The sequence below is a fragment of the Agelaius tricolor genome, unplaced genomic scaffold (genome assembly GCF_023055355.1).
Source record: "Agelaius tricolor isolate 1412-34295 unplaced genomic scaffold, bAgeTri1.0.p SCAF_11, whole genome shotgun sequence".
NCBI lineage: Eukaryota > Metazoa > Chordata > Aves > Passeriformes > Icteridae > Agelaius > Agelaius tricolor.
This window is the reverse complement of record NW_027269271.1, coordinates 21,612,234-21,639,443: the sequence shown is the minus strand read 5'-3', so window position 1 is coordinate 21,639,443 and position 27,210 is coordinate 21,612,234. Positions and strand designations below refer to the sequence as shown.

General features: G+C 43.0%; 2 protein-coding genes across 5 annotated transcripts in view; one reads left to right on the top strand and one right to left on the bottom strand.

Annotated features, from left to right (window-relative positions):
- TESK2 (testis associated actin remodelling kinase 2) overlaps nucleotides 1–21,594 on the top strand; it is a 76,364-nt gene extending 54,770 nt beyond the window's left edge. For all 4 annotated transcript variants that reach the window (XM_071436601.1, XM_071436602.1, XM_071436603.1 and 1 more), the window contains 6 exons: nucleotides 6,653–6,735; nucleotides 8,579–8,654; nucleotides 10,295–10,378; nucleotides 11,518–11,604; nucleotides 14,965–15,100; nucleotides 16,908–21,594. In XM_071436601.1, the coding sequence (XP_071292702.1) occupies nucleotides 6,653–6,735; nucleotides 8,579–8,654; nucleotides 10,295–10,378; nucleotides 11,518–11,604; nucleotides 14,965–15,100; nucleotides 16,908–17,920 (1,479 nt within the window). In that variant the 3' untranslated portion in view covers nucleotides 17,921–21,594. The remainder of the gene's footprint in view (nucleotides 1–6,652; nucleotides 6,736–8,578; nucleotides 8,655–10,294; nucleotides 10,379–11,517; nucleotides 11,605–14,964; nucleotides 15,101–16,907) is intronic.
- Nucleotides 21,595–22,208: 614 nt separating this feature from the next.
- TOE1 (target of EGR1, exonuclease) lies at nucleotides 22,209–26,931 on the bottom strand. The gene is made up of 7 exons (XM_071436605.1): nucleotides 26,775–26,931; nucleotides 26,652–26,692; nucleotides 26,445–26,541; nucleotides 26,129–26,287; nucleotides 25,595–25,854; nucleotides 24,130–24,304; nucleotides 22,209–23,138 (listed from the first exon to the last, which is right to left on the bottom strand). The coding sequence occupies exons 1-7, from the start codon at nucleotides 26,886–26,888 to the stop codon at nucleotides 22,359–22,361; spliced, it is 1,626 nt and encodes a 541-aa protein (XP_071292706.1). The 5' UTR covers nucleotides 26,889–26,931; the 3' UTR covers nucleotides 22,209–22,358.
- Nucleotides 26,932–27,210: the final 279 nt, after the last annotated feature.

Genomic DNA, 27,210 nt, shown 5'->3' with positions numbered 1-27,210 from the left:
TTATTCAAAAACAAATGAACAACAAATCAAACCCAAAGAATTCACTAGCAGTTATGTTATATTTGGGTGGTTCTTAGCACTAAAGTTATAGTATCTGTGTGGGTCACATCAGAAGCTGTTTGCTTTAAGAATAATACAGAATTTAATTGATGACAGCTATAGTCTGTGTTTTTTAATTTTCTTGGGGATTTTTGGGTTGGTTTTGTGTTGTTTTGGTTTTTTTAAGTTTATTAATTTTTTTATGTCACGTTTCCACTTTCCTTGTTCTGTTTGGAAAGGAAGTAGATGAAGCACCTGGCCTTAAACAACTCATTAATTTTATTAGCTTATTAAGGTATTGATGAAATAAACTGTAAATCTGTTGGGCAAACTACTCCCCTTTTGGGCAAATGTTTGCACTGCTGGCTGGTAAGTTTTTAAAAAGTAACTTTGTTCCAAAGAAAAACAATGAAAATAACCATAGGGAAAACCTGTCACCAAAATGTTCAGTTCTTAGACTACAGCTTTTGGCTACTGCATGAGAATATGCCTTGGCTTTTACCAGGTTTGTACTGGTGATGGATGAGTTGTCTTCATTCTTACTAGTAAATAGTCAGTGTGTGAGCAAGCTGAAGGAAGATGTGATGGACTCTTGCCTTGGGAGAAAACTTGGACTGAACAAGGGCAAATTCAATACTATTCTGTATTGTCCTTCTTTATTCAGTAAACTTCACTAATTGATGGGATGGCTTTGTTATTCAAATGAAGCCAAAGACAAGGGTTTAGACATCTGCAAAAGTCAGAACAGGCTGAGTTTGTAAGGTGGGAGAATGGAGTATTTTTCTATGAAACTTGCTGGCCTTGACTGAAGTGTGAACAGAATGAAACCGAGACTTTCTGTGCAGGAATGTCTCCATGCTTTACATGTTACACTTGGGACAACAGCCCACTGCGAACTGTCCCTTAATATGAATTTTACTAATTTCAATTAATTTAGACCCATACTTCTGCCTTTCTGTTTCTGGTAAACTTCCAATTCCTGCAGCTTCCTGGAGTGGATGGTGTCATACATAAATTTTACTGTGTCAGTTATGGCAGCAGAGTTGTCTTGCTCTTAGAATTATATGTGTCAATGTATTTGCTGCCTAACAATTTTTAAGAAAGAAAAGTTCCTGTCCCTTGCCAATCTGAGATTGGAAAATAAGTGGGTTGGGCCATTAGTATATAGCAGGGTGATCTCGCTTCCTAATTGCACCATGTGGAGAGGAACAGAACAGCATTGATACTGCAGGAGGCCAGAGGGAAGAATGGTAGAGAAGAGTAGATGTAGGTCATTATAGTCGATGTGACAGCCCAGGGGCATGTCAGCCCTCATCTCCCACTGGTGCCCTTCCCCATGGCCTTCTGTCAGAAAGAGAGGCAGCTCTGGTTAGAAGGGATGTGCTGCCCCGACAGCTGCTGCTTCCCCATGTCATGAGCAGCTCAGTGCCTGGGCTCTGGGCTTGGGCTGCTGCAGCTGATCAGGCTGAGCTGCCCTAGCTGATAGCAACAGCCTGGCTTGAATCTGTCAGGAGGTACAAGTGGTCAGACTGGCCATTTGCAGCCTGCACAGAGTAGGGGTGTGGGCAGAGTGACTTGGACTTTTTATAGGGTTGGAAATGTGGTGTCCGCACTTTTGACTTGTCATGAAAAGATTTACATGGAAATGAAGCCACAGATGGGTTCTGACAGCCAGCCTTGTTGGCTTATTCCCTGGTCTTGGTCCCTGCCAGTCCCTGGCTTGGGCTTGTGCTCTGTCTTGTCACCTTAGTGGTGCTCTCAAATTCCTCACACAGCATATACTGTTCTACTCTGTTCCAGTCTACTCTTTGCAGAGGTGGCAACAGAACCATCTTATACAGTGGTCTCATCACATTTCACGTTGAGAACATGCCTAATTCAGTATGATACCATAGACTGATATTTGGACAGTTTACACTCCCTCCCTAAAAATCCACTACCAAAACTCTTGATTAAAAACAAACGGGCAAACCTCCAAACAAACGCCTTTTAATTTTGCAGAATTATATATAATTGAAAACCAGGTTTTATAATCAATAGTAGGTTGTGAGCAGTTTTGGGGAACATTGTGAGTTCCATTGATGATAAAATCTATGGAGAAATTGTAATCTCCAGGCATATATATATATATAAAAACATGTGTGTGTATTCCTGCCAACATCTGCTTTCACTTCACAGTGTGTAATGGCTCAGCCTTCTCTCACTGAGAGAGGAGCAGTCTCAGTTACTATGGGACAGAGTCATGTGTGTAAGCAATTACTGTGGATTATCTGATGTAACATAAATTTACTGCCTTTGGGCTTGAAAGTGACATGCCCTGCCTTCCTACCGTGTATGCTGTTTGCTTCTTTAAAACAAAATAAACCCCATGGCCATGAACAGCACCTTTGTCTGATGAGTCTCAAAGTTGGTGCTGCAGTTGCAAGGTTCCCTTTGTGCTTGAATAAGCTTTTTGTCTGGATATTTTGTACTGAATAATTTAGCTGTTACAGATGGCTATTTCTAATGATAGTCTAAATACTAAACTTCTACTGATACTTCGGGAAGCAAATGGAACCTCTCCCTTAAGCATAATAGTTTCAAAAGTGTATCTAGTACTGTAAACTTCCTGTTACACATTTAATTCTCAGTGGGGTTTCTCCTGGGGGAAATAGGGGACACTTTTTGAACAGCTGATACATCTCAATTGGCCTTTAAGTATTTTAATTTGGTAACAGTCAGCAGAAGGTTGCAAATGACACTGCAGTGGCATTTCTGTGTTTTCTGGAGTGCACTAAAATCTCTGGGGAGTTTAGCTTGTATGTAATATCATAAAATAAAACAATGATGTTTCTTTATCTAAGCAACTTATTTTTAACTCTGAAACTCTTGAGTCTATTTTCATTTTTGTTTATATAAAAGGGGGGGTAGAATATTGCATTGGTCTTAGTAGGATTATGCTGTGCAAAGCAGATGTTAAGCTCCTGTAACACACAAAGGGGGCTTTATGTTCTTTCACATCTGTCTGCATAAACAGCTATAAACAGCTCTGTTAACTCTTTCAGACTCATGTACAGAGCTCCTTGCTTCTATTAAGAGATTGCCTCAGGAAGGACTGATGAGGTCCCTATTTTGGGAGGAAAAAACCCCTCAAAAACTCAGCTGAAGTCAAATACTGCCCTCTTTGACAGTGTGAGCTGCCAAAGGAAAGACATAGAGCTCTGTAGAGATCCAGAAAGAAAGCCTGAAAAGGTCACCAAGTTTTATTGCCTTGCAGCTTATACAAATAGTGCAATAGTAAGTCAAAAGTCCTTTCTCAAAGCTCGTGTTGTGAAGCTGCTTGGCATTTCATTTCATAGGCAGTTGTTTGAGAGACTCTTTGCATTAGTGAGGGGTTTGAACTCTTGCATCTCTGAGCTAAAATCCATTAATGGAACTTCTTCATACCACACTGATTTTTTACAGAAACTGAGAAGTATCACTTTGTTAGAAGAAACAGTGCAGTTTGTACTATTGTACTTTTCCTACTAAGATACCACCTCTAGATTAAATTCAAAAGCTATTTTTAACCTTTTAGTCTCTACCGAAGCTTTGTCCCTGTTTGATATTGATTTATCTTGTTGGTAGAATGTGAATTCTTTGTGTCTTTTATTGAGTGTGTATGAACCACAGTGGGCTATGTTATGTCACCTATTTATGAATTGCATCTTAAGTCTGGTAACTCCATTATCTGTGCTGTGGGTTTGGCATTACTAGGGTGGGAAGTGTGGAGAAAAGGAGTATGGTGGTGCTGAGGACTAACCTTGACTGCTTGGAGGATCTCAGCACAAAATGCAGCTTTATCATCTGCACAGTCTTGCTCTGAATGAGCAGTACAGGCTGGGGAAGTGACATCTGACAATGCTGGTGTGTGTAGAAAAGGTTTACTACTGATTTTGCTAGGAATGGGCTTTCATTCTTTCTGGGTTCCGGGAAGTCAGTGCTTAGTTATGTAAAAATTTGCCCCAGATGAATTAAATCAGTTTAGTTTCACTACAGTGAGCATTTGTAGTGACATTGGAATTTTATTGTATGGTACATGTCACCTGCTTGTGGCTGATTTAAGTGTGAATAAAAAAGTCACTCTTGTATTGGACTACATATCCTAATGAACTTAAATTCACACTCAGCACTTCTTCATGTGCAAACAAAAGACAATCATGCACTAATGAGAGAGAGCAGTTTGTGCAGCCCACCATAGCAGAACAGCTCATATCAGTACCCTACAGCAGGAATGTTTCCCAAGGCTTTCCCCTGGTGCCTTCTCCTGGTGGAGTGGCCTCTCCTGTGGGACCTGTGGACCCCACAGCAGTGGGGTGTCTGTGCTGCTGGGTCTCTCCAAATGCTTGCACTGCAAGGGAGCCTGCCTCTGCTGCAGGCAAATCCTGCTCACTGGGGAAGGGGCTCAGAGCTGTCAGCCAACATTGATTTAATGTATGATTTATCTAGGAATAACCTACTTGTATAATAGTTCAGTGCTGCACCTGAAAGCTGAGACTGCCTGGGGCTTGGTGGGGGGTAGGATTGTTCAGCTTCAGTTGATGTATCGCTGTCTAACGGGATGAGATTAGATCCTGGTAAGAACCTGAAGGAATATTTGCTGTCACGATGATGTTCGTTTAAGCTTCCTTTTGGTAACAAAGCAGGCTTGTAAATTATTGTGGATCTTAAAATCAGTAGATTTTTAGTTATGTTGAAAATAGTTCTTAGTCGGGATGTAATTGTTTCCTCAAAATTTTGGAGATCAGGGATTATTGGAGAATGACAATGATCCATAAAACCCAGAAGGTAAAATTAAGTACTGCTGTCTTGCTTCTCAAAATGAATAAAGTGTAAATAATCAAAGGTATAATGCAAGAAGGAAACCTAAATTTCAAAACTAGTGATTACGAATTATAGAGGTTTTTTTTTTAAATGTTGAATTAAGAATCATCTTTAGTCACTGAGAAATCTATGGCAGAAAAATAACCTGAATTTTTTTCTGCACAGAATAGTATCAGCCTTCTTGAACACTGTAAAATCTTTGGTGTCCTCATGGACTTGTTTCTGTGTGGTACACAATGAAATTCCACTTGTCTGAATCATTTGAGTAAGATTTTTCAGTAGTTTTATCCTTCTCAGTTTTAAGTCCACTTACTGTGACCAAATGTTTAAAGAGAGGCAAGCTGAATGAATGCACTCTTTGATAAAAGATAACAAAGCTCGCAACTGAGAAGCTTTGCTGCTCTTTGGGCAAGCACAGTTGATTTAACTTGGTGCATGTTTATGGATCCCCAAACTAACTGTAGTTATTATACTTGAGTCATGCTAAACAAATAAAGCTTTGCATCTCAGGAGCCTGGCATGTGTTTCAAGAGGCTGGCATGCACTTTCTTTACATGATCACAGGAGTGGCTCGCTTAACCTTTTAATTGGCAGGAAGAAAACTCACTTCATGGCCTAAGCCACAATCGTCTCTGAATAATGTAAACAGTGATGACCTGAACTTGATCTTTTAGACAAGGGACTCACTTTTCTTGGTAGTTGCATTATACAGACAAGCTAATGCTCTGGGGTCAGTGAGGGGCTTTTGTGTATCCAGGCACAATAAAGGCAGAAAGTGTTTCCTGCTGTTTAGCTAATTAATGCAGGGTACCACTCGGCAGGAGTCAGCAGTGGGTTTGCTGCTCACTGCTATTGTCCTGCCCGCAGGAGGATACAGAACAACACGTGCGAAAGGAATGAATTCTCTGTCTTGTTCCATCCATTGCAGGACAGAACAAAATGCAGGGTATCAGCTATTGATTCATTTGGTGCAATGGGAAAAGATGTGGTACTGGAATGGTCAGAGCATATTTCTCCGAGTTGTAAATAAAAAATAAAAAGAAATCTATAATAGCCTATGTGGGATGTGATGCTGTTAGAGCACAATTATCTGTGTGTGTCCTTAAGTTGCCCTCCATCCTGACACTGGAGGGCACATCTGAAAGGAAAACACTGACAGCATTTCCCTATTACTTTTCTCTTAAATCATGTCTTCTGATGTACTGTAAAGTAAAGAATTTTGAGACTCTAAAAGCACATACATATAACTTGGTCACATCTTATATTTTCTGATGGAAGTTTTTTGCAAAGCAGCAAGTTGCTTTTCAGTAGTTAATGCAACAAAACATAGAAAGGAATTTAGAGTCTGCTCTGATCTTGTATTCTGGTCAGGTACAGGCAAATTGTAAAGAGAAAATGTAAGGTGTCATAGTGAACAGCATGTATTGCATATTTGAGCATAAGGGAGCTAAATCATCTTAATTCTTGTTAAAACCTAGCAGGGTATGTGCTGCCTGTGGCTGCCTGCCTGCCTTCTCAGCAAGTTTTTAAGTGGATTATTAGCTAAGTGGAAGGCTGGTTGCAGCATCTTAAGTTTGATAGACATGTGATTGTGCAGGGGGAGGGTGGGAGAAAAGGGTTGTTGCTCTCAGACAAAAGCTTCTCATAGATGAATATCTTCCAAACTATATTTGTAGTCTTGTTTTATCTATTTTTAATCTGGAATGTTACAGAGGTTTCATGCCCAGATAATAACTCTTCTGTTTGGTTTTCGTTTTGTTTTTTTTTCCAGAACTGTTTAATCAAACATGATGAGAATGGATACTCAGCAATAGTTGGAGACTTTGGTTTAGCAGAGAAAATTCCTGATCACAGGTATGTGAGCTAATCTAAATGAAGTGAGAATTGTAGTACAAATGCAGGCCAGAAGCTCTTGGGAGCCAGGTCCCTGAGACTGTTATTGCACTCTGGTACAGAATTTTCAAAAAATACCCTCAGTCTTCAGTCTGGAACTGCAGGCTGGATAGCCAAAATGTTCCAGCCTTAATTACTGTCCATTTTTGATATTTAGTGGTGACATTGATTCTTCAAAAATATTCCAAGCACTAAAGGATTTGCTCAAGCTTTTTGGTAGATCTCTTAAGGTGGTACTTGGGAATTTTGGGTTTAAAAAAACCCAAAACACAAAGCAAACACAAAAATATTGTCCAGCATTCTGGATTGGGATGATTTTGTAATAAATGTCATTTTTTGATTTCAAGCAACTTTCATTTCTTTGCACTTTCATAAACAATATTCATTGTCATTCCAGCATCATTCTTATTTAACTTCTGGGTTAGTTTTTAAGATCCAGGATTATAGCAGAGTAAAATAAAATTAATTATAAAATTACTGTCTAACAGTAGTTCACAATTTTCTTTTCCCCAGGATGAAATTATAATCTTAACTCATTTGAGGAATGCACAGGGGACTGTCACAAGCTATTGTCACAATTGAAAATAGTCCTTTTGTCATCCCTCCATTAGAGAGATCAGGGACAAGTATTTCATTGTTCTCTCTGTATATTCACTTGTGTATTGCAGAGTATTCTGACTGTGAAATGTGCTGTCAGATTTTCTCCAGTGTGTGCTTCTGCATAAAATAAATAAAAGCCTTCCAGCACTTTTGACTGCAAAGAAAACAATAAAAGTTGATCTCAGCTCTGCACAGTTTTTAAACTGCACATATCCTAAAACCATACATTGAGAGATCTGAAGGTTTGCATTAATATTGGTGAAACATTGGGTCTAAAAGCTTAACAAAGTGAACATCTTAATTTACAAACTACTGATAAGTCCAGCCAGTGTCTGTCTTGTAGCTGCTCTGGAGCACCCTGTGAGGTGCTGAAAGCTTCAGCTGTATTCAGATGAACCCATCACAAAATCAGCAAGACACTACAGGTGCCTTAAGGTGTGCTTAATACCCAGCTTTGAGATGCTCTGAAAACTGAGATTACAGTTAAGGTAGCTTGAGACTAAAGCCAACAACATAATAGAATGGCTGCATTAGCACTGTTAGACACTATTTTGTTTTTATCTACTTTTACCTCCATTTTCAAAAGCAGCTTTGTTCTTTCAAGTTTGCTGGTAGCAAGCCATGCTACTTTGAGACCTTCAGAGGCCTTTTCTTTTTTAAATAGGTATTCCCTCAAGATCAGCTGGGTGACAGGCTGGAGCCTTTCTTAAGGCCCCAGTATTCAGCTTTATGGAAACTGCAAGTTTTTCAAATTGGTCTACTCTGAGTACTTTTAATTTTTCCATACTAAAGGATTCATCTGTCCATTTTGATTTTTATTTTTTTAAATACAATTTAAAAATCGTTATTATTTTAATAATAAATAAGTTTGACTTCATTCAGAGCTGCATATACATCTAGGGATGGATACCTGAATGTCTTACTGGATGAATGGAGAACTTGGCATCTAGCCCAAAACTGATGTCCACAAACCTTTATATGTGTAGATGAAGGAGCCAACTCTGCCAAGAATTAGGCAATAAAAACTATTGAACAGCTGTGACCTTAACATAAAACATTCTTTTAAAATAGCTGGACATGTTAAACTGGAAATAAAATATGAGTAATTGATTGGGAAAGTTAGTAGCAATGCTTGAGCATTTAATTAATGATTCTTCCTTCTCTCCCACCACCTCCCATCCCTATCTATCCCACATTTATATAGTGAGAAGTTACCAGTTGTGGGTTCACCTTTCTGGATGGCACCAGAAGTTCTCAGAGATGAGCCCTACAATGAAAAGGTAGGTACATGATATAAATGCAGTTAGTTGTCAAATGTTTTTCTTCTGTAGCAGTATGCAAGATTTGGAATTTCCATCATATTAAAACTATTGTTATTTTCACTTGTGATGTTTCTGTACTCAGTAACAGAAACAGACTAAGGGAGATTGAGAATTAAATAGCTAATATTTGTAATTCATGGTTTTTAATCTTGTATGGAAATAGAATTGGCTTTATGATTGTTCTGTTATGCTATTTCCATTCTGAAATATCCCACAAACTTAAATATAGTAATGTTTTGTTGACCTAACACCATTTAATTTAACCAAGTCTGAGAAATGTAGCAAAGTTGCTTCCATGACTGTACAGTAGTGAAACCTGGGTAGAAGTAAAAGGTCTGTATGTAAACTTGCACAATTCTGTGTGTGTGTCTATGTATCTATATTTATGTATGTATATGTGTGTGTGTGTATAAATATAAAAATAAACCAGCATGTCTTAAGCTGAGATACCTTGATAAGACAAAATGTTCTCCAAAGGTATTTCTAAGTTTTCCTGTTTGTGTCATTGGGAAATGTTTCTTTCAGAGGAGGATAAGGTCACACTGGGTTTTAGAAGTGATGTTTTCAATCAGTCTCTTCTTTACACAGGATTTTGTCTCCATTACTTCAGCTCTGCCAGTGCAGCTTTTATGTGATAAAGGCCACATCCTGTACCTCTCTATACCTAGTAGTTAATACTCTGTTTAATTGGTGGTACTTTTAACTTGCAGGAAACTACCTCAGTGTAATAATTACCATTTCAAAGCTTTTAAAAGAGTTTAATTGACCTAAATTAATAATAAAGTACCTAAATCTATGATGCCACAATCCTCATTGACCCTACCATGGGGAGGACTAAAGAGGAAGCAGATGTCATACCTCATCAGCATGAATGACACATAAACAAACCTGATAAGGGATGAGGGATTCATGCTTCTGCCCTGTAGTTTTGTATTCCATGTTTTCCTAAATTTTATTACCTGAAAAATTCAGGTGGGTGGAAATCTGAGGAACTGTGCAGCTCCAGAGGTAGTCAGATAAGTGCTTACTAAACGTCATGGAAATTAAACCTGATATACAGTGCTGCTAGATAGCTCAAGCTTTGGGAAGACAGTTTTCTCCAGAGGTACTGAACTGAGAAGAGGAAAATGTAATTTTTCTTGAAAATAGCATTAATGTTCTGGCTAGGCTGTGAATTGTGTATTCTAAACCTGTTTTTCTAACCACAGTGATATATGGGCATGTCATGTTTTGGCTATGTTTTTAATTATTCCCATGTGTAGGACATCAGATGGAACTTCACTATTCTTTGTACAAGGAAGGATTTTTAATTTTTTAAAAGATTTTTGCATTGCTGAATTAAGAGTAGTTTGGTGGTTTTTTTTTTCCTCTTGAAAGAATTTTAAGGTTATCATTGCTATTTGTACAATAAGAATGCTTTCTGTGAGCATGGGTTTCTTCACATGGAAAATGTTAGCTTTAATGCAGTTGCTCAGTGTTTGTGGTGTTGTTTAGTTGTTTCATGATAGCCATTTAGGGTAAGGAGAAACTCAGTGGCAGATAAGAGCACTGAGCATTCATAGCTGAACCATGTGTCTATTGAATTTTTTCTCTCTCAGGCAGATGTGTTCTCCTATGGCATAATTCTGTGTGAGATTATAGCAAGAATACAGGCAGACCCAGACTATCTCCCTCGCACAGAGGTAAGTGGTTGTGTTTATAACATTGGTGGGAGGTGGTGAGTCTGCCATGATAACAGCTCAGCCTTTAGAACTTCTGCCACTGCTGTCAAAGATAGGATGAATAGGTGTGACATTAAAAATAGCCTGTGAAAAGCTTTTGCTCTTTATGCTGTTATTGTGGGAAGCTCCATTGAAGACACTTTCTCAGAGGCTTTGTGCAGCTGCAGTCCTCATGGGAATCCTTTCTGCCCCTAACTGGCAGGACATCGAGAGCACTGCAATGCAAACTCTTCCTTTTGTGGAGTGATAGCTCATGTAGACTTCTTGCCAGGTTCACAACAGACATTTTGGCATTCTGTATGCACTAAGCAGCCCCCTCCTTGTGAAAGAGGCAGGAGCAGTGTTAACAGCAGCTAAAATAAGTTAACCCTTATTTTTGTGTGAACTCTGCTAAGCACAGTGGATCTCAGCTATAATTGAGTAATTAAAGATACTTTTTTCTTTATTCACCCCATCTACAGGGAAGCTTTTGACCCTTTGTGGGGTTATTCCAAATTGTCTATCCCCCTCCATTTCTGAAAATGGAAAATTGCTTAAGTCTCAGACTGTAATAAATTAAAGATTCTTTTTTAGTCTGCCCTTCAGATTTTATAGACGTGCACTTAAGGAACTGGATAATTTGAATTACCAGTTTACCATCCACTGAATAGTTAGTTGCTATGATGGAAATGTATCAGTTAAAATAACTAAAAAGTTATTTTAACTGATACATTTCCATCATAGCAAAGCCTCTGGTTTTGGAGTGGGCTGTTAATTTGCACTATGAAAATCACTACAGTGAAACATCACAGTATATGGTATTTCCAAATCCACACAGGCAACATTTCAAGTGCAATGGATTGCATTTGAATCCAGGAAGAAGGATGGGCTTTGATGTCAGCCCATTCTCTTACAGCTGTCCTGTATCAGTAATCCCCACTGGGGACGCTGCAGTTTGGAGTGTGCATGAAGTTTTCTCAAACTCCTCTGTTATGTGGTTGCTGAGAAAGGTGCTTATGGTTGTTCCTGATAACTTCACATAGGGACCTCCTAAAAGAAGATGCTTTGAGCTAGATAGAAGACCTCATTTATTTCTCTATGCTTTGTTGTCATTTGTACAGAATTTTGGATTAGATTATGATTCCTTCCAGCACATGGTGGGAGACTGTCCTCCTGACTTCCTCCAGCTGGCCTTTAACTGCTGTAATGTGAGTATCTTACTTGAAGGGGAGAGACCTAAACTGGAGTTCTCTAAATCCCTCTGGCTTTTGAAGATAAAGCTTAAAGCATTTACAGAAGAGACTTGAAGAGCCTACCTCCAGAAGCAGTGTACCTTCTGGCAACCCAGGAAGTCCCTTTCAGTTTTTATAATCCTTCCCTTCCCCTTGCTCAAAGGTCTGTCTTGTGTTTCTGCAATTCTGTGTTCTGTCATGCCAAACCAACAGGTCTGGCACACTGAACAGCTTCTTGCAGGCTGCTCAGGCTGACCATAACCAGTTGGATGCCATTGACACTGGCTAACCCCCGGGCTGACAAAATCCAGCTGTTGTTGTGTGCAGGCTACTGAGCTATGAAGGAAGGACTGAGTTGCTCTTACAAACAGAGGGGACAAACACATCAAGATCAGGCATTAAACTATTCTGAAGTGTCTGTATGATGCCTTTTGGAAAAGGGGTTTGACAGCCAAATGCTTAGCCTGTGTCATAAAATCCAGACTGTAACTGAAATGATTTAATATCTGTAAGGCTGTAGGCCATGTGCTGTATAGAGAAAATTTTCTGGCAATTATTCAAGTAAAATTGTGATAGTAGATACCTTCCTGGCTCCTTATTGTGAAAGCTCCAGGGCAGTGGATCTCTTCTGCTGGTTATCCTGTAACAGAGTTACTAGTACCAATGTATAGTAAACCAGTTTATATAAAATAAGAGAACCTGAGCTTCCACCACATTCAGCTGACGTTGGCAATGTCCAGTTTGCTCAACTGAAGTAGAGGCAACTTTAAAAAATTTTACTGCACAAAACTTGGCCCTGGATTCCCAACCAGGCTGTGCTGGAACTGATGCCAGCATTGTGTCCAAGTGAGTGCTTTTAAGAAGTCTCATTTCTTTGATGCTTTTGGTGATTGTTTTGGCCTGATGTCTCTCTTTACTTTGTATTAGTACAATAGTCCATGCCCAAGAAGAGAGTGGTATAAAGGTGAGAATGAGGGCAGTGACTGCTGCTCTTGGTACCACATAGCATAATTTAATTTTTAAAATGTTTGTGGAACTTACTATGGATGAGCTACTTAACTCCTCTTATTTCACCTTAGTACAGCAGAGCTTGCTTTTCCTGGATAGGGGTACATCTCACTCATGTTTATGAAGCCCTTTGATTACATGAGCACTAAAGGGTTTGGTTAGAGGTAGGATTTGGCTTTGGAAAGCTCAGCCCCCACCTGCAGACTCCAGAAATGGTATTGCATCCAAACACATGGTGCCTGCCTGATCCAAAGCAACTTTTCAGCTCAGAAATTCAGAGTAAAGCTTCTCATGAAGGAAGGGACAGTGACCTTATATTCTCATGTAAAATTTGGTGTGCTCAGAGAAAAAGGGTTTTCTCCTGCTCATTATTGTCAAATGCAGCTTCCTGTATAATAAATGTCCCTTGGCTGAATTGAAATGGAAATTACTGTCTTGTGATCTGGCCATTAATATGCTGATTTCAGTGTGGGGCATGCTGGAATTCACGTACCACTCACCTAGGAGAAGGGAAACGGAGTAACAGATAAAGCTTTCTTATATCTTCCTAAGCATGCTGTGCCCCTCAGGAAGAGGTGATCAGTGTGTTAATTTCCTCTGAGACATGGACGTTTATATACCTTTTTATTATGCAATAGGTCAACAAGGTGTGAACTGTATAGCCCAGCTGAACTAATATGCAAAGCCCTGGGATTTTCTACAGCCAGGAAATGTGTTCCAAGGCACCCTAAGAAAACCAGTAAAAACTGACATTTATGAGTGGATTAAATTTTAAACTTACTGTTATAAAGTGTGTGGGTTTGTAAATATGCACCTGTAAGAACCCAACAATTACAAGCTTACTTGTGGGAATATTTAATAAACGTAATCATAAATGATCGTGCAAAAAGCTTACCAGGATGAGCTAAGCTGTTGGCAACTGCTGCTTTGAGAAGGAACCTTCTCTTCCATTTGAGCAGAATCTGGACTGCTCAGGGATGGAAGAGGCAAATACTGCTCTGAGTAACTTTTCCATTGCTGCTCTTGTCTTGGATCTTACCTAGCACAAATTAAAATAGCCAGAGAGCTCTTTTTACTTCCTCTAACTTCCTGTAGCTTGCAACAGCTCTGTAAGATTCCCAAATTAGTAAGTTTGTCAGAGTACAGTGTGTGCTTCAGTGTTGCCCCTGCCCTACTCTTCAGTGAGACAGGGAATGCAGAAAAATATTTTCCAATGCCAGTAAATTCCAGCTGCTGCTTTAGAACAGTTTTCTTGCTGCTGTTGATTTCTTCAAGTGTGGCTGCTTTGTTTGGTTTTGTTACTGTCCATAGGAATTTTTAGCACTTTTCCCCTTGTGCTAGAAGGTGTTCTGGCATTGCTGATCATACCAGTTGTCTTCAGAAAGATCCATCTCAAACAACCTGCAGGGCAGTACGGGGAGGTCTTTGGGGTTTGTTGTATACAAAGCACTACTGTTCCCATTGTAGAGGTGGGATCTGTCTGGGCTTGTCCACTCTGAGAAAGCCTTTAGCAGGCTGGAAACAGCAATCAGGTCAAGCAGAATCGTTTTTATTACTGTAATAAAGTTAACTTTAGGCTGCTGAATTAGATGTTGCTACTTACAGTGGTGAAGCCTGTGACATATATACAGAGTCAGTGCTCAAAATTATGAAATGCTTTCAAAGTTACTGCTTAAAGGAAGCTGCTTGCCCTGTGGTACAATTTTGGTGTTGGATTTTGTTTAGAGATCTGTATCTGCTAGAGTGAATAAATAAATACGTACTGAGAAATACAGACTAATACATATTGATGAGCAGGGGGAATATTTTACCTGGGAAAGATGGATTTTTCTTTTTCCTAATTTATAGCTTTGTCAAATTATATAACCACCCTTGCATCCTTACATGATAGACCAGTACACTGAGTAGTATGGAATAATTACAATCTTTGAAAGACTGACATAGCCATATTGTTTTCTGCAATCCTTTTGAAATAACATTGGTACATAATCTCTGTTTGATAACCAGAAAGAATCCAGAAAGAAATCCTCAACTATCCAAGCTGTTTCAAGCAAACCAACCAACCCCCCCTCACAAGCCATGAATCTGACAGTTTCCCACCTTTTAAATTTAAAATTTTTCCTTTTCATAGAATATTTACAAATTGGAGAGGTGTAATAGAATACTGCTTTTCTCCTTCTTTCTGTAGTTTTTTTTGCAATGACAACACACTTAAAACCATTTTGAATTTCCTCAGTTTCCTCAGATTGTCCCTCTCTCTGTCCACTGTGTAAGCAGAGTAGCTTGGACAAACCCAAATGGACTTATTTGATTTGTGTGCATTCACAGATGGATCCAAAGTTGCGTCCTTCATTTGCTGATATTGTCAAAACACTGGAGGAAATGTTAAACCGCCTGAGAAATGAGGACTCAGAGAGAGACAGAAAGTTCTTGAACCTTGACAACAATGAAAGAAAACCAAAAGGTAAATGTCTGTACCGTACAAACATTGCTGCTGGGTGCTCACAGCAAGAGGAGGAAAAGCTTCATATTTTGAAAACTGATATTTGGCTATATATGGTTTTATTTACGGTTTATGAATGATTTTACACAAACCCTGAAAATTATTCTGGAGCAATGCTCTATGCTTTGCATTGTGGGATGTCCTTTGGTGAAAAAAACAGCTAGCTGTTTCTTAAAGTGATAAAAGTCTGTCCCCAAGATCTTGAGAGGAAATTTAGAGTTCATTTGGGAATGGATTTGTAAATTGCTGATAGTATATGAAAACCCATAAATTTTATTTATTGCTGCTTTGTACATAATTTCTTTGGTGTATGTTACTTGTAATATTTAGAGGCTTCTTAAATTCCTTCAGGAGGAAGAGCACAGAAGATGCAAGAGTATTATAAAGTACCTAGAAATACTCTGAAAGACGAGAAAAGATGAGTCCCAGGTCTGCTTGGGAATGTTTGACTTGAAAGGTTTTCTTAAAGCTGTCTGGTGCCACCTGGTGTGGGGAGCAAACACTTGTAGCCTGGGCTGTATTCTGACTTGGGTGTTCTATGTTAGTACACTTCTGGCATTGGAAACTTAAGAGTACATTTATAATAGTTTCTTATATTATGTGGATATACAAATATGCAACATAAAGACATAATTATTGATCTGTAATATAGTTGTAGATTGAAATAATTTTTCTCTATGTCAAACCACATAGAGTTAATGCATGTGGTAGTTCTCCCACACCTGGAAAGCATCTAAAAGAGGTGTGAGTTAAAAAGGAAGCCTTTTTTTTTGTTTAGGGTTTTTTGTTTGGGTTGGGGTTTTTCTTTTGGTGTTTGGTGTTTTTTTTGGTGGCATTCTCCCTATGGAGTACATGTACAAAACAAGTACTTCTCAAAGAAGTGTTACAATGCTGTTCTTTGACTTGCTTAGTCTTTCCTACATGGAATGGCTGTAGTCTAAACTGTGGCAGTATTTAAAGGGAAAAGTGAAAATCCATGTGCTTATTCTGGAAATGTTAGTCAAAAGGAGATATCGCTTCTTTACCCATTTGTTATTGCTTTCTAACATGGCTCTTCAGAGGCACCTTGAGAGCCCATGACAGATGCATGTTCCAAACACTTGGGGAGTTAACATCTACTGGTTTCTCATCCTAATCTAGTGATACAGCTTTTATATATAAATGTGTGTGTGTGCAGTGAGTGAAAATACACAGGCATATGTACAACTTTTAAACTCCTATTCATTAGGGTCAGACTCTCATGTATCTCCAGTTTTGTATTGGATAATGTACTGAAAGAAGGCTGGGATAGAATGATTTAAAATCTGCATGGTACAAGGAGAGACTTTTTTTGTCTTAGACATTTCCCATCAGGGTGAAAAAGTGCCAATTTCTTTGGCAACTGTGTTTTGTACTGGTTCTCTTTTGTGGTCAGTAGCACCAACAGACCCTGGGCAATCTCTGCTGGAAGTCAGGATGATAAATCTAGAAACATGCAAATTGTTCTTCTCCAACACCACCCTGTGCCATCTCTGCTGTGGCAGTGTACTGGAAGCAAGGAGGTTTGCAGGGGCCCTAAATACACTGAGGAAAAGAGAAGAGAATGGTGTGCTTGTGTTTGTGCAGCAACTTATAAGAAAGGAGCAGACATGTGCTTATGGAACACAGTTTGGAATATCAGAAACACAGCTTTTTTTCTTTACAGTGGTCATGAAGGCTCTGTGAGTGAGCAGGTGTACAGCTATACAGAGCTTCTTTAAGCTAAGAGTGTTTCTCTTTTTCTACTCAGGATCAATTGACAAAGGACCAGGAGTGAAACGTTTGAGTTCCTTGGATGACAAGATCCCGCCCAAGTCACCCCGTCCACGTCGCAATATCTGGCTGTCCCGCAGCCAGTCGGATATCTTCTCTCGCAAACCTTCCAGGAAGATCAACGTGCAGGACCCCTACTACACACCAAGCAAAGGGTTAGGCCGGAAAGTTAACCCCTTCAGTGCCCGGGAGGACCTCAAGGGGGGAAAGATCAAATTCTTTGACATGCCAAGCAAGTCTGTGATTTCCCTCGTGTTTGACTTGCATTCTCCAGAGGCGGGTGGAGGCCTGAAAGCCAGCCAGTCCCAGTTCCGGCAGGCGTACAGCACAGACTGGCAAGACCTTTCCCTGCTTCCTGGGAGGAGATGCAGATCACTTCCACTCTCTCCTGAATTACCACACAAGGAATATGGCCTGTTTGGGGGACTGTCTTCAACTGTTGGCAGGTGTGACCCGGCCCAGTTAGGTGCGGAGGTTCGGCAAAAACTCTTGAGTAGCACTAAATATGGTGTGTCAGAGATTCCCCCCTTTCACGCCAAGCCTCACAGAACAGAGTTTCTTCTTGCACCAGGACAAGAAGAGGATATGGACTGTTCAGATGGGCCAGTGGCCCAGGAGGAAAATGGGTTTTGCCCTGTTGAGAACACATGTGGAGATCCAGCACGTGATCAACCATTAGTGCTGGCCCAGTCCAGGCCGCTATCTTACAAAAAGCTCCCAGTTGAGAATTCAGTGAACTCTGAGGGACGTGGCTCCCCACAAGTGTTTGCAGGTTGTCTCCCTTCTGAAGAGATGGAGGTAGAAGATGACCTACTGAAAATTACGCTGTTAGAGCCTACAAAGCCTCTGTTCAGTGTTAGTCCTCCCACCGAGCTGAAGAGAGAGGCATGGCCCTTCAGGGAGCAGGATGGGGACAGTCCTGCCCTGTTGTCTCAGACCTCCTCCAACATCTCAGCAAGTGGCAGCACAAAGTCAGCTTGTGACATATGAAGAGAGGGCTTAAACTGAACGTGTCCTTGAGTTGTTCCCAGTTGCTTAAACTAAGCTTTTCTGCAGTGCTGGGCTTCACATCTGAAAGAGACTCAACAAGCTGGCTGTAGGACAGAAAGCTACAGACATTGTCTGAAGAGACTGATCATTTTATAAAACCTTATTTCAAATTGTGCTTATTCCCTTTCCTGATTTGAATTAGGAGGGGGAACTACTCCAGCCAGAATGGCCATGTGGGTCCCACAGCCCTTCCTGGAGGCAGCAGCCAGAGCAGGCACCATTAAACAGTTTGACCTGGATTTCCAGCATGGGGCATTTTAAGGTCTTAAGCTCCATGTAAAGTAGAAAGAATGACCCTTAGATTTTTCCCTCTTCCTCTAACTGAACATCTGCTCTAAGCCACTGCATATTTTTCATTAACATTCTGCATCAGTGCACCTGAGTCAGAGCCTGTGTTTCAGAAACAGGCACAGAAGTCTTTCCGAACTATGTTGAGCAGATAGAAATGCTCTCTAGTCCCAGAGCTGCTTTGAATGCTGTTGTAGCATTAAACAAGCTCTTCTTTCAAAAGCAGCAAAAACAAAACCCCTCATGCTGGTCACAATCTGCAGGCTGAGTCACATGACAAGTACTTTGTGATTAACAAGAAGAATCTGTTCCCTGGTGTTTCATTTTCCCTTGGGATTTAGTAATGATGTTTAATACATTTGTGCAGGGAAGCTCGCTTCCTTGTACAGCTCTTTATGTACCTCAGCCCAAATGTGGAGGAAGATTTGCCCAGGGCACAGAGAAGCATATTCCAGGCATTGCCATTTCTGGGCTTCTGAAGAAACTGCTTCTGAAAGTACCAGCTGTACTGAGCTTTTGGCAGGGGGTGGGCTCTTATCTCTGAAGAGCTGACATCATGATCTGTTTCTGCAGAATAGTTAAATACAGTAGCTACATCACAATTGACTATTATCACTAAGCTAGAAGGGTCACATTCACCTCCTTCTCTGGTTCAACATCCCATCTCACTGATTTCACTGCAGTAATGATGGTTCCTCACTAGCCTGCTTGACAGAGGACAGGAATCTCCTGCTCAGGGGAAGTTGCCAGCAGTGTGATAGCCCCACAAGTGTTCTTGGAAAGGACAGCTCACGGGAAGGCTTTGAATTGTCAAACTGAAGAAAATTAGCTTGTCCTACATTGACTTTTTGTTTCCTCTACAGAAAGAAGCTCAGCAACATGAGCTTTAATGCTGCTTGCTGGAACCATCATCAGCAATCCCAGCTCATTCTGTGACATTTGTGCAACATCCTGCCCTTTTCCACTATCATCATCCCAAAAAACATGGGATTTTTAAAATTTTATTTTACGGGGGTTTTTTAAACCTATATTATCATTCCTAAGTGAGGTAAACATTGCACACCTGCTGAGCAGATGGTGACGCAGCAGAGTCCAGATTTTCATCCAGGTAGCCTGTTAGCACTCTTCCTGCTCTCTTCTAAGGCTGGGTACTGTAAGCTAGTCTCTGATGGAAGCCAGACTATTTCTACTCTTCTCCCATCTCAAAGAAAGGATGGAGAAAGCCTTAGTTCTTTCTTGGCTGGGATGTGTATCTTTCCTGAGGTGTAGGTAGCTATTCTATGAGTTACAGCTGTGACTTCCTCTAGTGAAGTGTGTGTTAACCTGGGCAGTTCTCCCTTTGCAGTGGCTGTTATGAATGAAAGGAGAAGCCCAGTGTTGCTGAGTTATTTAATACAGTCCATGCCAGATTAGGCAGCTGTTCACAGCTCAAAAGAGAAAATGCCTGTGCTCACTAAGATCACCCCTTTTGGCCCACACCTCTCTGCCTCTTGAAGGTGCTGATCTGCAGAGTAGTCTCTGTCTCTGTATTGTGTCTGCAGAGTGCAGAGCAGCCTGTATGGCTGCCACTGTGTGGGTGTGTAACTTTGGGGACAGAGAAACACTAGAACTCAGTTGCCTGCCTGGTGCCTGCTTGCTTTTTTTTTATTATTTTTAAATCTTTTTATCTTTGCTACAACTATATCTTCTGGGAGGGAAACCATCAGCACCAGCTTCTGTTGTCACAAGATGCATTTAGGTGTGTGACTTCAGACAAAGAAGCAATAATGAGTAGTTTCCTTTTGGATCACCAGGCTGAGGGAAGCTGCCCAGCAGCCTGACCGGAGAGCACACGCACACCTCTGGCTGCCCTGGGGCTCCCCTGAGCGAGCCCTGCCTGTCAGTGCTGACACCTCATCATGGAGCCCTCCCTGACACTGACTGCAAAGCTTGAGCAGTCAGCTTGGGGTACCCCAGGGCACCCACTGCAGTGACCTCACTGTTCTCTTACACTGCTGTCTTTACGACATTTCCCTGCCCTGAACAGCTCTTACAAAGCAGCAGAGCTAAAATTTTATTTTCTTAAATGTCCGCTCTAAGCACAACCAATTGACATGCATTGGGCACAGCTATCAACATTTCTGGCTCTTGGTACTGAGGTGGAGATGTCAGAAACAGAAATGCCAAGGAGTAGCAGCTCAGGCCTTTCCTGGATTGGTCTGCATGGGAAGAGGCATGTGTATGAAACTGGAGTAAAAGGTCATTTTAAAAATTGCATAGTGGTTGCTGAAACCCAGTGTTTCCAAGGATGCAGTTGGAAGTCAAAACATCTCATCCCTTTGGCTGCATAAAGCTGAATCTAGGCTGCACCTAGTAATTCCTAGGTTCTGTGCCTACTGAGGTTGCTTTTCTACAGAGGGCTGTTTTCTGACAGCTGCTGATAAACGTGAATTTGAACATGTGGTCAGCAAACTCCCTTGTTTTATAGTGATGTGACAAAGTTTTATCGTGATTGGATTTTAATTTTGACTTTACAGGAGCAGTTCTTGCTCTTTTAAAGTACTTTCTACACATTGCTACACATCTCCCTGAAGAGATCAAGTATGTTTTTAATTCACTTTAAATCTCTGTTGAGTTCAATTAAATGTCTGTTATAAGCTATTTTTGTTGTGGCTGCAGGTTGATAAAATGCAGCCAGGAGAATGCATGTGAATTGCTGCCCCTCAAAAGCAGCACAGCCAAGGGGCTGTAGCAGACTTGTACTTGTTGGAGAGGCATTGATGTATTATGTGTAACAGAACGTTGGTATTTTTTGCCAGTACAACTAAAGACACTTGAATAATTCCTGTTTGCACTTAATGCTATTGTTTATATTGCATGTCACTACATTTCTATGCAAAACAAATAACCTTTTTTTTTTGGGAGGAGGGGCAGCCAGATATTTGATTAAGTATAAAGATCTTTGCGAGATGATCTATTTTCGTATTTATGAAGGAGTTTTACGTCTTAATATTTTGCAGTCTGTAAATAGCTGAACTTGTAATTAAAGGCTTAGGAAGAAGTTTGTAGCCTGTGTATAATAGTAAGTTAACACTGCCAGAAAAGAAATCTTTGCGAAACAACTTTTCTAATATTACGGATATTTATGAATATGTAAAGAAAGCACGTCTTGTTTTTATGTTGATTGACCTTCTGACTTTTTTGAACTATAGAAATGGTGTATGTTTTATTGGAACTGCAATAAGAAGTAACCAAAGATGAATCCACTTAAATATTTTGATAATTTTTTTCTTGGTCAGGTTTTGTAAACTTTCCCAACTTGCTTTCAAAATAAAAATGAAATCAAGGCCTGAGTCTTGTGATTAAGAGGACAACTGCTTTAAGTTAAAAAAGCTGGCTCGAATGCGTACTTAAAATAGAAATGCCATTAATACCTGGATTGAGATTGTATTTGCTATTACTCAGTGCTGAGTTATACCCAAGAGAAACTCATCCTCAGTAAATGTTATTTCTTTCCTGCATCTCACTGAAGAGTTCCACTATTGAATCCATGAGACTCAAGGATTTTTTTTTTCTGCTCTGGCTGTATCTTGTGAGCTACCAGACAAGATGGCTTTTGATAGTAGCCTGCAGGGTGCTTGCCATGGCTGCTCTGTTCTAGCCCTAATTAGCTTCAGTAGCATAGGAAGCTGTGCAGTTTCTCAGGATCCCATATCTGGCTTTCAGCCCCGCTGCCTCTACCCCTGGAACAAGTCTGAGGACCTGCTATGGCTTGGTTCTGCATGCAGTTAGCTGGCTCTAGAATCAGCACATTCCCAGGTGTGAGGAATTTTCTCCTTCCCTTCTCCCCTGTAGGGGCAAAGGTCTCATCTGTGCATGCTCTAACCAAAGGTGCACTTCCCTCCCTTCAGCCTCATCCCTGCCTTCACATCCCTGCATGCCACTAAGGAACACGGGCAACTCCAACTGAGAGCAATTTAATGGGTCAGATGTTAAAACACAAATAAGAATATGAAACCTGTTCCCTTTTTGGCAAGTTCTTGATGGAAGAAAGAACTCCAAAACTTGGAGGAGACAAAAAAAGCACAGTTTAGTGAGGAGTGGTGTATCTCTATGCACTGTCCCAGGCCAACTTTATCTTCTCGCTGTGAGCTTTGGAAGATTTAGAAAACAAGCTCTTCACTATTTGCAGTGGCACTGATTTCCCACTGAGGTACAGTTTATTATGGCAGTCTGGCAACCAGGGCCCTGCACCGGGGTCTGTGTTTTTCCCTTGCTTGAGCATCCAGACGTAAGCCATGATATAGCCAGTCATGAACGCATCAAAGCCAGCTCGGTGTGTGCCCCCCTGTGAAGGAGGGCCATGGGCTTCCTTCTCCTTTCCTGCAGCACCTGCAGTCTCACGGGCGGCTGGGTGACTGGGTGACAACCCAACCCTGGACTTCTTCTCTGCTTGGTCACTGTCAGAGGCATTTCCCCTGGCAGAAGGGCTCTGGGCAGCTGCTCCCTGGTCAGTTCTTTCAGTGCCCCCCAGATTCTCTTCCCATTGTGTGCTGGTGTCTGAGCTGACCTCTGTTTCCATGTCCATGGAGATCTCCTCCAGGGGCCTGCCCTCCCCGTTGGGTGCGATCTCTGCCAGCTCTGTGGCAGCTGCAGGCTCATAGCAGCTCTGTTTCCGTGGTGGTCCTTCCTCCCCGTTCTGAGCTTGCTCCATGTTGTCCCCTGAGCTTTCCTGCTGGAATGCCGTTGCGAGCACTTTCACGGTCTTCCGATGCTTCCATCTGTGCTTCCGTTTCTTGCGCTTCTCCCAAAGCTTGTCGTCCTCGTCAATGATGAGGTCAATGTTATGAGAATCTGGACACTTCACCCCTTTTGGACACCACCCATAGGCCTAGCAAGAAAGAGAGAGGGGTCTGTAGCCTCCATCCTACTGGTTAAGACAGCAATCACCATAACATGGAGTGGAGCTAATTATTCCCTTCCACTGAGGGCTTGCGAGGCTGGAGCAGGAACAGTGTCCAGCACACAGGAAAGGTGCTGCCACACTGTACTGGTGCAGCACACAGCATATGGGCAGAGGCCAAGGAAGGTGTGTTTGTTCTACCTGGAGAAGACAAAGCTAAGGGGAGGGGGATATCTAGTTGGTGTCTGCAGGTACCTACAGCAGAGGTTATGGGCAAGATGGAGCTACACTCTTGTGAGAGCACAGGGAGAGGAAACCTGGCAACAGTCAGGGGAAATTATGACTAGAAGACATTTTTCATGTAGTGGTCAAGCACTGGAACAGGGACCTGGAGTGGTTTTTTAATCTCTGTCCTTAGAAACTTCCAGAGATTTCCCTAACTTATGTTCTGTGACAGAATGTACAACATGTGGGAGAGCTCCTTTTCTCCATGAAGCACCTGAAGCCAGCTATGATCTGACCAGATGGGCTCTTTGCTGCTGTAGCTGCACTAGGATGAGCTCTTGTGGATCACCCTGTGCTACAGTGCCAGAAGCTGCAAACAGGTAATAATTTTTTATATCTAATGAAGGTAAAGGGAAGGGTAGAGGTGGCACTTCTCTCTTGTAGGACAAGCCAAACTAAGGCAGAACTTGCAGCCTCCCCACGACAGCACGGGATACTGTAACTCATACTATCCCACTGTTTAGGGCCATAGACTCTGTTGGAATCTTCCTAATGAAGCCTGTAGGATTCCCCACCTCCAAGCAGAGCACACTATTGCCCTGTCTGCCATGAAGCCACCTGAAGCCTGAAAATGTTCCTTGTACTCTGAAGCAGGTGAGGGGGAGTTGCCAGATGCTTTCCTACAACTTCTGGCTCAGGCCATGTGTGCCCCTTTCCATGGAGTCAGGAAGGAGTGGGGATTTGTGTTACTTACTGAAAACTTCTCACAGACAGGCACCTTGTTGCCCCCTGCAGCACTGCTGTGGCTGTCTTCCTCCAGAGAGCAGTAGCGGTAGTCGATGTAGCGGGACATGTCGGCGGGGTAATTGCAGAACTCCACCGTGAGGTGCTGCCCGCTCGACTCCCGCAGCTTGCGGTTCTCTCGCTTGCTGCAACAAGAGGAGCACACAGTTACTGTGGGATGGGACCAGGGCCGGAGCAAACACTGCCCTCCACCAACTCTCAACTCCGTGACTTTCCTGCTCCTGAGCTCCAGCCCCAGATGATGGAAAGGAATTCAATTCCAGGAAAGCAGCTTTAGTAAGTAGTTGTTTCTATGCTGATTCAAAGGGTTTTTTTCTTATGCTGACATAGAGGAAGGGAAAGCAGCATCTCTGTTGAAGTTACAGGAGAAGGGGATGCAGTTTGTTTTTTTAACTGTAAAGGGCACTAAGATATGTGTTTGTCTTCATAATGGTAATGGACAAGGAAAAGATGCCCCAAAATGAGGTACTGTGCAGACTGTCCAGCAGTCACCACCCAGGCAGGTTGAACCTGGGCAATGCAGGCAACAAGGAAAGAGTTTTCATTTAATTAAAAAAATCTGATCTCTGTTTTGTTCCAAGAGCTGGTTAAAAGGTCAAAACCTTTGGAAGGCTCTACCTAACAAGAACTGGGCTTAAAACATTTAAGACGTCAGCTTAGAAAGTTATTTTTATCTTGTCAAAACAAAGCACTCTCATGTTTTGAGAACAGCCATCTTGAATGTTTTCAGACCTGTCAAACTGGCATTTCCTGAGATAAAACAGTCACAAAAAGTACCATTTCTCCTCAAAACAGAGCATGACTTGAACTTTATAGAGATCCCAGGGGCTTTATCAGGGGCCAGGGGCTTGTTTAGATTGTGTGGGGCCTGCAGAATGTGGGGCCAGACTGCAAAGCACAGATGTGTGTCCTGAACAAGAGCACAACCCTTGCTTGGAAAGAAGTGATGGGAGTCAGAGTGGGCCATGGGCATCTTGTGTGCAGGACATGTGACAGAGCTGGTCAGTGTCAAGGAGTGCAGGGAGCATCCATCCTTTAACTGCAGTGTCCCCCACAAAGTAGAATTATAATCAGGAAACCTGCAGGACAGCCCTGGTTTCTTTTCTGTGTGATGTCCTGCCATGACCCTGTGGCACTGCTGGACCAGAGCCAGGCAGTGACAAAATTAGATCTCAGATCAGGCCACTGTGGTCAGTCTTCTACTGACACCAGTTCTGAATTTCTCTTTCAGCTGCTGCCCACCAAACAGGTAAGGCCTATTGAAAAACAAACCCATTCTAGAAACAGAAAAAGCATAGGGCAGAGTCACCTGAAAAGCACCTTCAGTCAGTGGGACAGTGAAAGGACACAGCCCCTTGCTGGAAAAACAAACACAAGTTGACTCTGTAAGCTCTGAGTTCCAGTGTGCTGCTCACCACTTCTTGTAGGCGTACTCCAAGTAGGAGGCTACAAAGCGAGTCTCAAACTCCGAGGCGTACTTGGTGTCGTATATTCCCGCCGGGAACATCTCGGAGAGGTCGGCGGTGAAGGTGCCCAGGCTCTCCGGGAGGTGGGCGTAGAAGCACTGGTACAGGAACACCAGGTCGATCAGGCCGTTATGGAGGATGAGCGGCTTCTTGGCTCGGATGAGCTCCAGGAACAGCGTCCGAACGCTCAGGCTCTGGCTCTCGTTGCCCTGCACAAGGGAGGATCAGTCAGTGAGCCTGGGCACTCTGGAGAGCCCTCAGAGCCTGTGGCAGGAGCTGTGACTGACTCTGAACAGAGGCACAAATGTTTGGAAAAGCAACTGCAACGAGTGCATTTAAAGCGGCAGGGAGGTGAAAGGGACAATGCGGCAGGCAGGAGCCCAGGGTGTGCCCACCCTCACGCAGGAGCAGGGGAAGCCAGCACACTCCCAGAAACGTGGAGCAGAGCAGGCTGAGGTGTCTGAGAGGGGAGTAAGTTTGTACCTTGTCGTTGCCCTTGTGGTAAGGGATCCCCTGGGAATACTGCTTGTTGAAGTCGAAGCCGTGCTGCACCAGGAACTGCACTGACTGGGGCTCGACCACATAATCCTCGGTGCAGAGCAGCGTGAGGTTGTAGATCTGGCACAGGTACGTGTTCTCGGACTGCGCAAGGAGAGGGGCAAAGAACCCAGGAACACCTGTCAGGGGGAGCTGCCAAAAAAGCCGGGGGACTTCCACAGGGGAATTCAATCTCCCAGCGCGTCCCCGTCTCCCGGGACCGACCAAGACAAAACGGCCGCCCCACGGTTCGCGCACGCACCTTCTCCGGGAGCTGCTTGAAACAGGCGACGCCGAGGGACAGGACAGAGCGCGTCCTGGCGGCGCTGCAGACGGCCTTGTAGCGCTCCTCGATGCACCTGGTGACGGGAGAACGGGCCATGACGGCTCCGGCCTGCCGGTACTCCGGGGAGAGGGCACCGCGCAGCCGGTACCGAGAAACGCACCCCCCGCCCCACCGGGCACTCACGGGCTCAGCAGCAACTTCCTGGCGCCGAGGCCGCTCAGCTCCTGCGGGGAGACAGACACCGTCAGTGGCTCCGCGGGACCGGCCGCGCCCCTCCCCGCCGCCGCCGCCCCCACCCGGGCTCACCGTGTCCACGGCCACGAAGGTGGCGGAGCGCAGCGCCAGCACCATGGACGGCCACAACTCCGCCAGGTTGTCGCTCTGCACGTCCACCACCGGCACCCGCGCCGGGCCCGCCATGGCCGCGCCCGCACGGGGCCTCCGCCGCCCCGCCTGCCCCCCGCCTGCCCGCCGCGGGCCCCGCACGCCTTACCCGCTCCGCGCCCAGCGCCGCCCGCCCTCGCGGCCGGCCCAGCTTCTGCCGGCCCCGGTGGGGTTTTTTACCGTTCTCAAAATCCGTTTCCAACCGAAATTTGGAATTAAGTCAACAGGCGTTTAGCTTGAACAGCTCCTTTGGGTCCTTCCCGAGCGGACGCTCGGACCGGCGGGAGCAGGGGCGGGCCCCTTTTGCTCCCGGCTTGCTGATTGGCTCCAGCGCGCCGGGAGGCCCCGCCCCTCACGC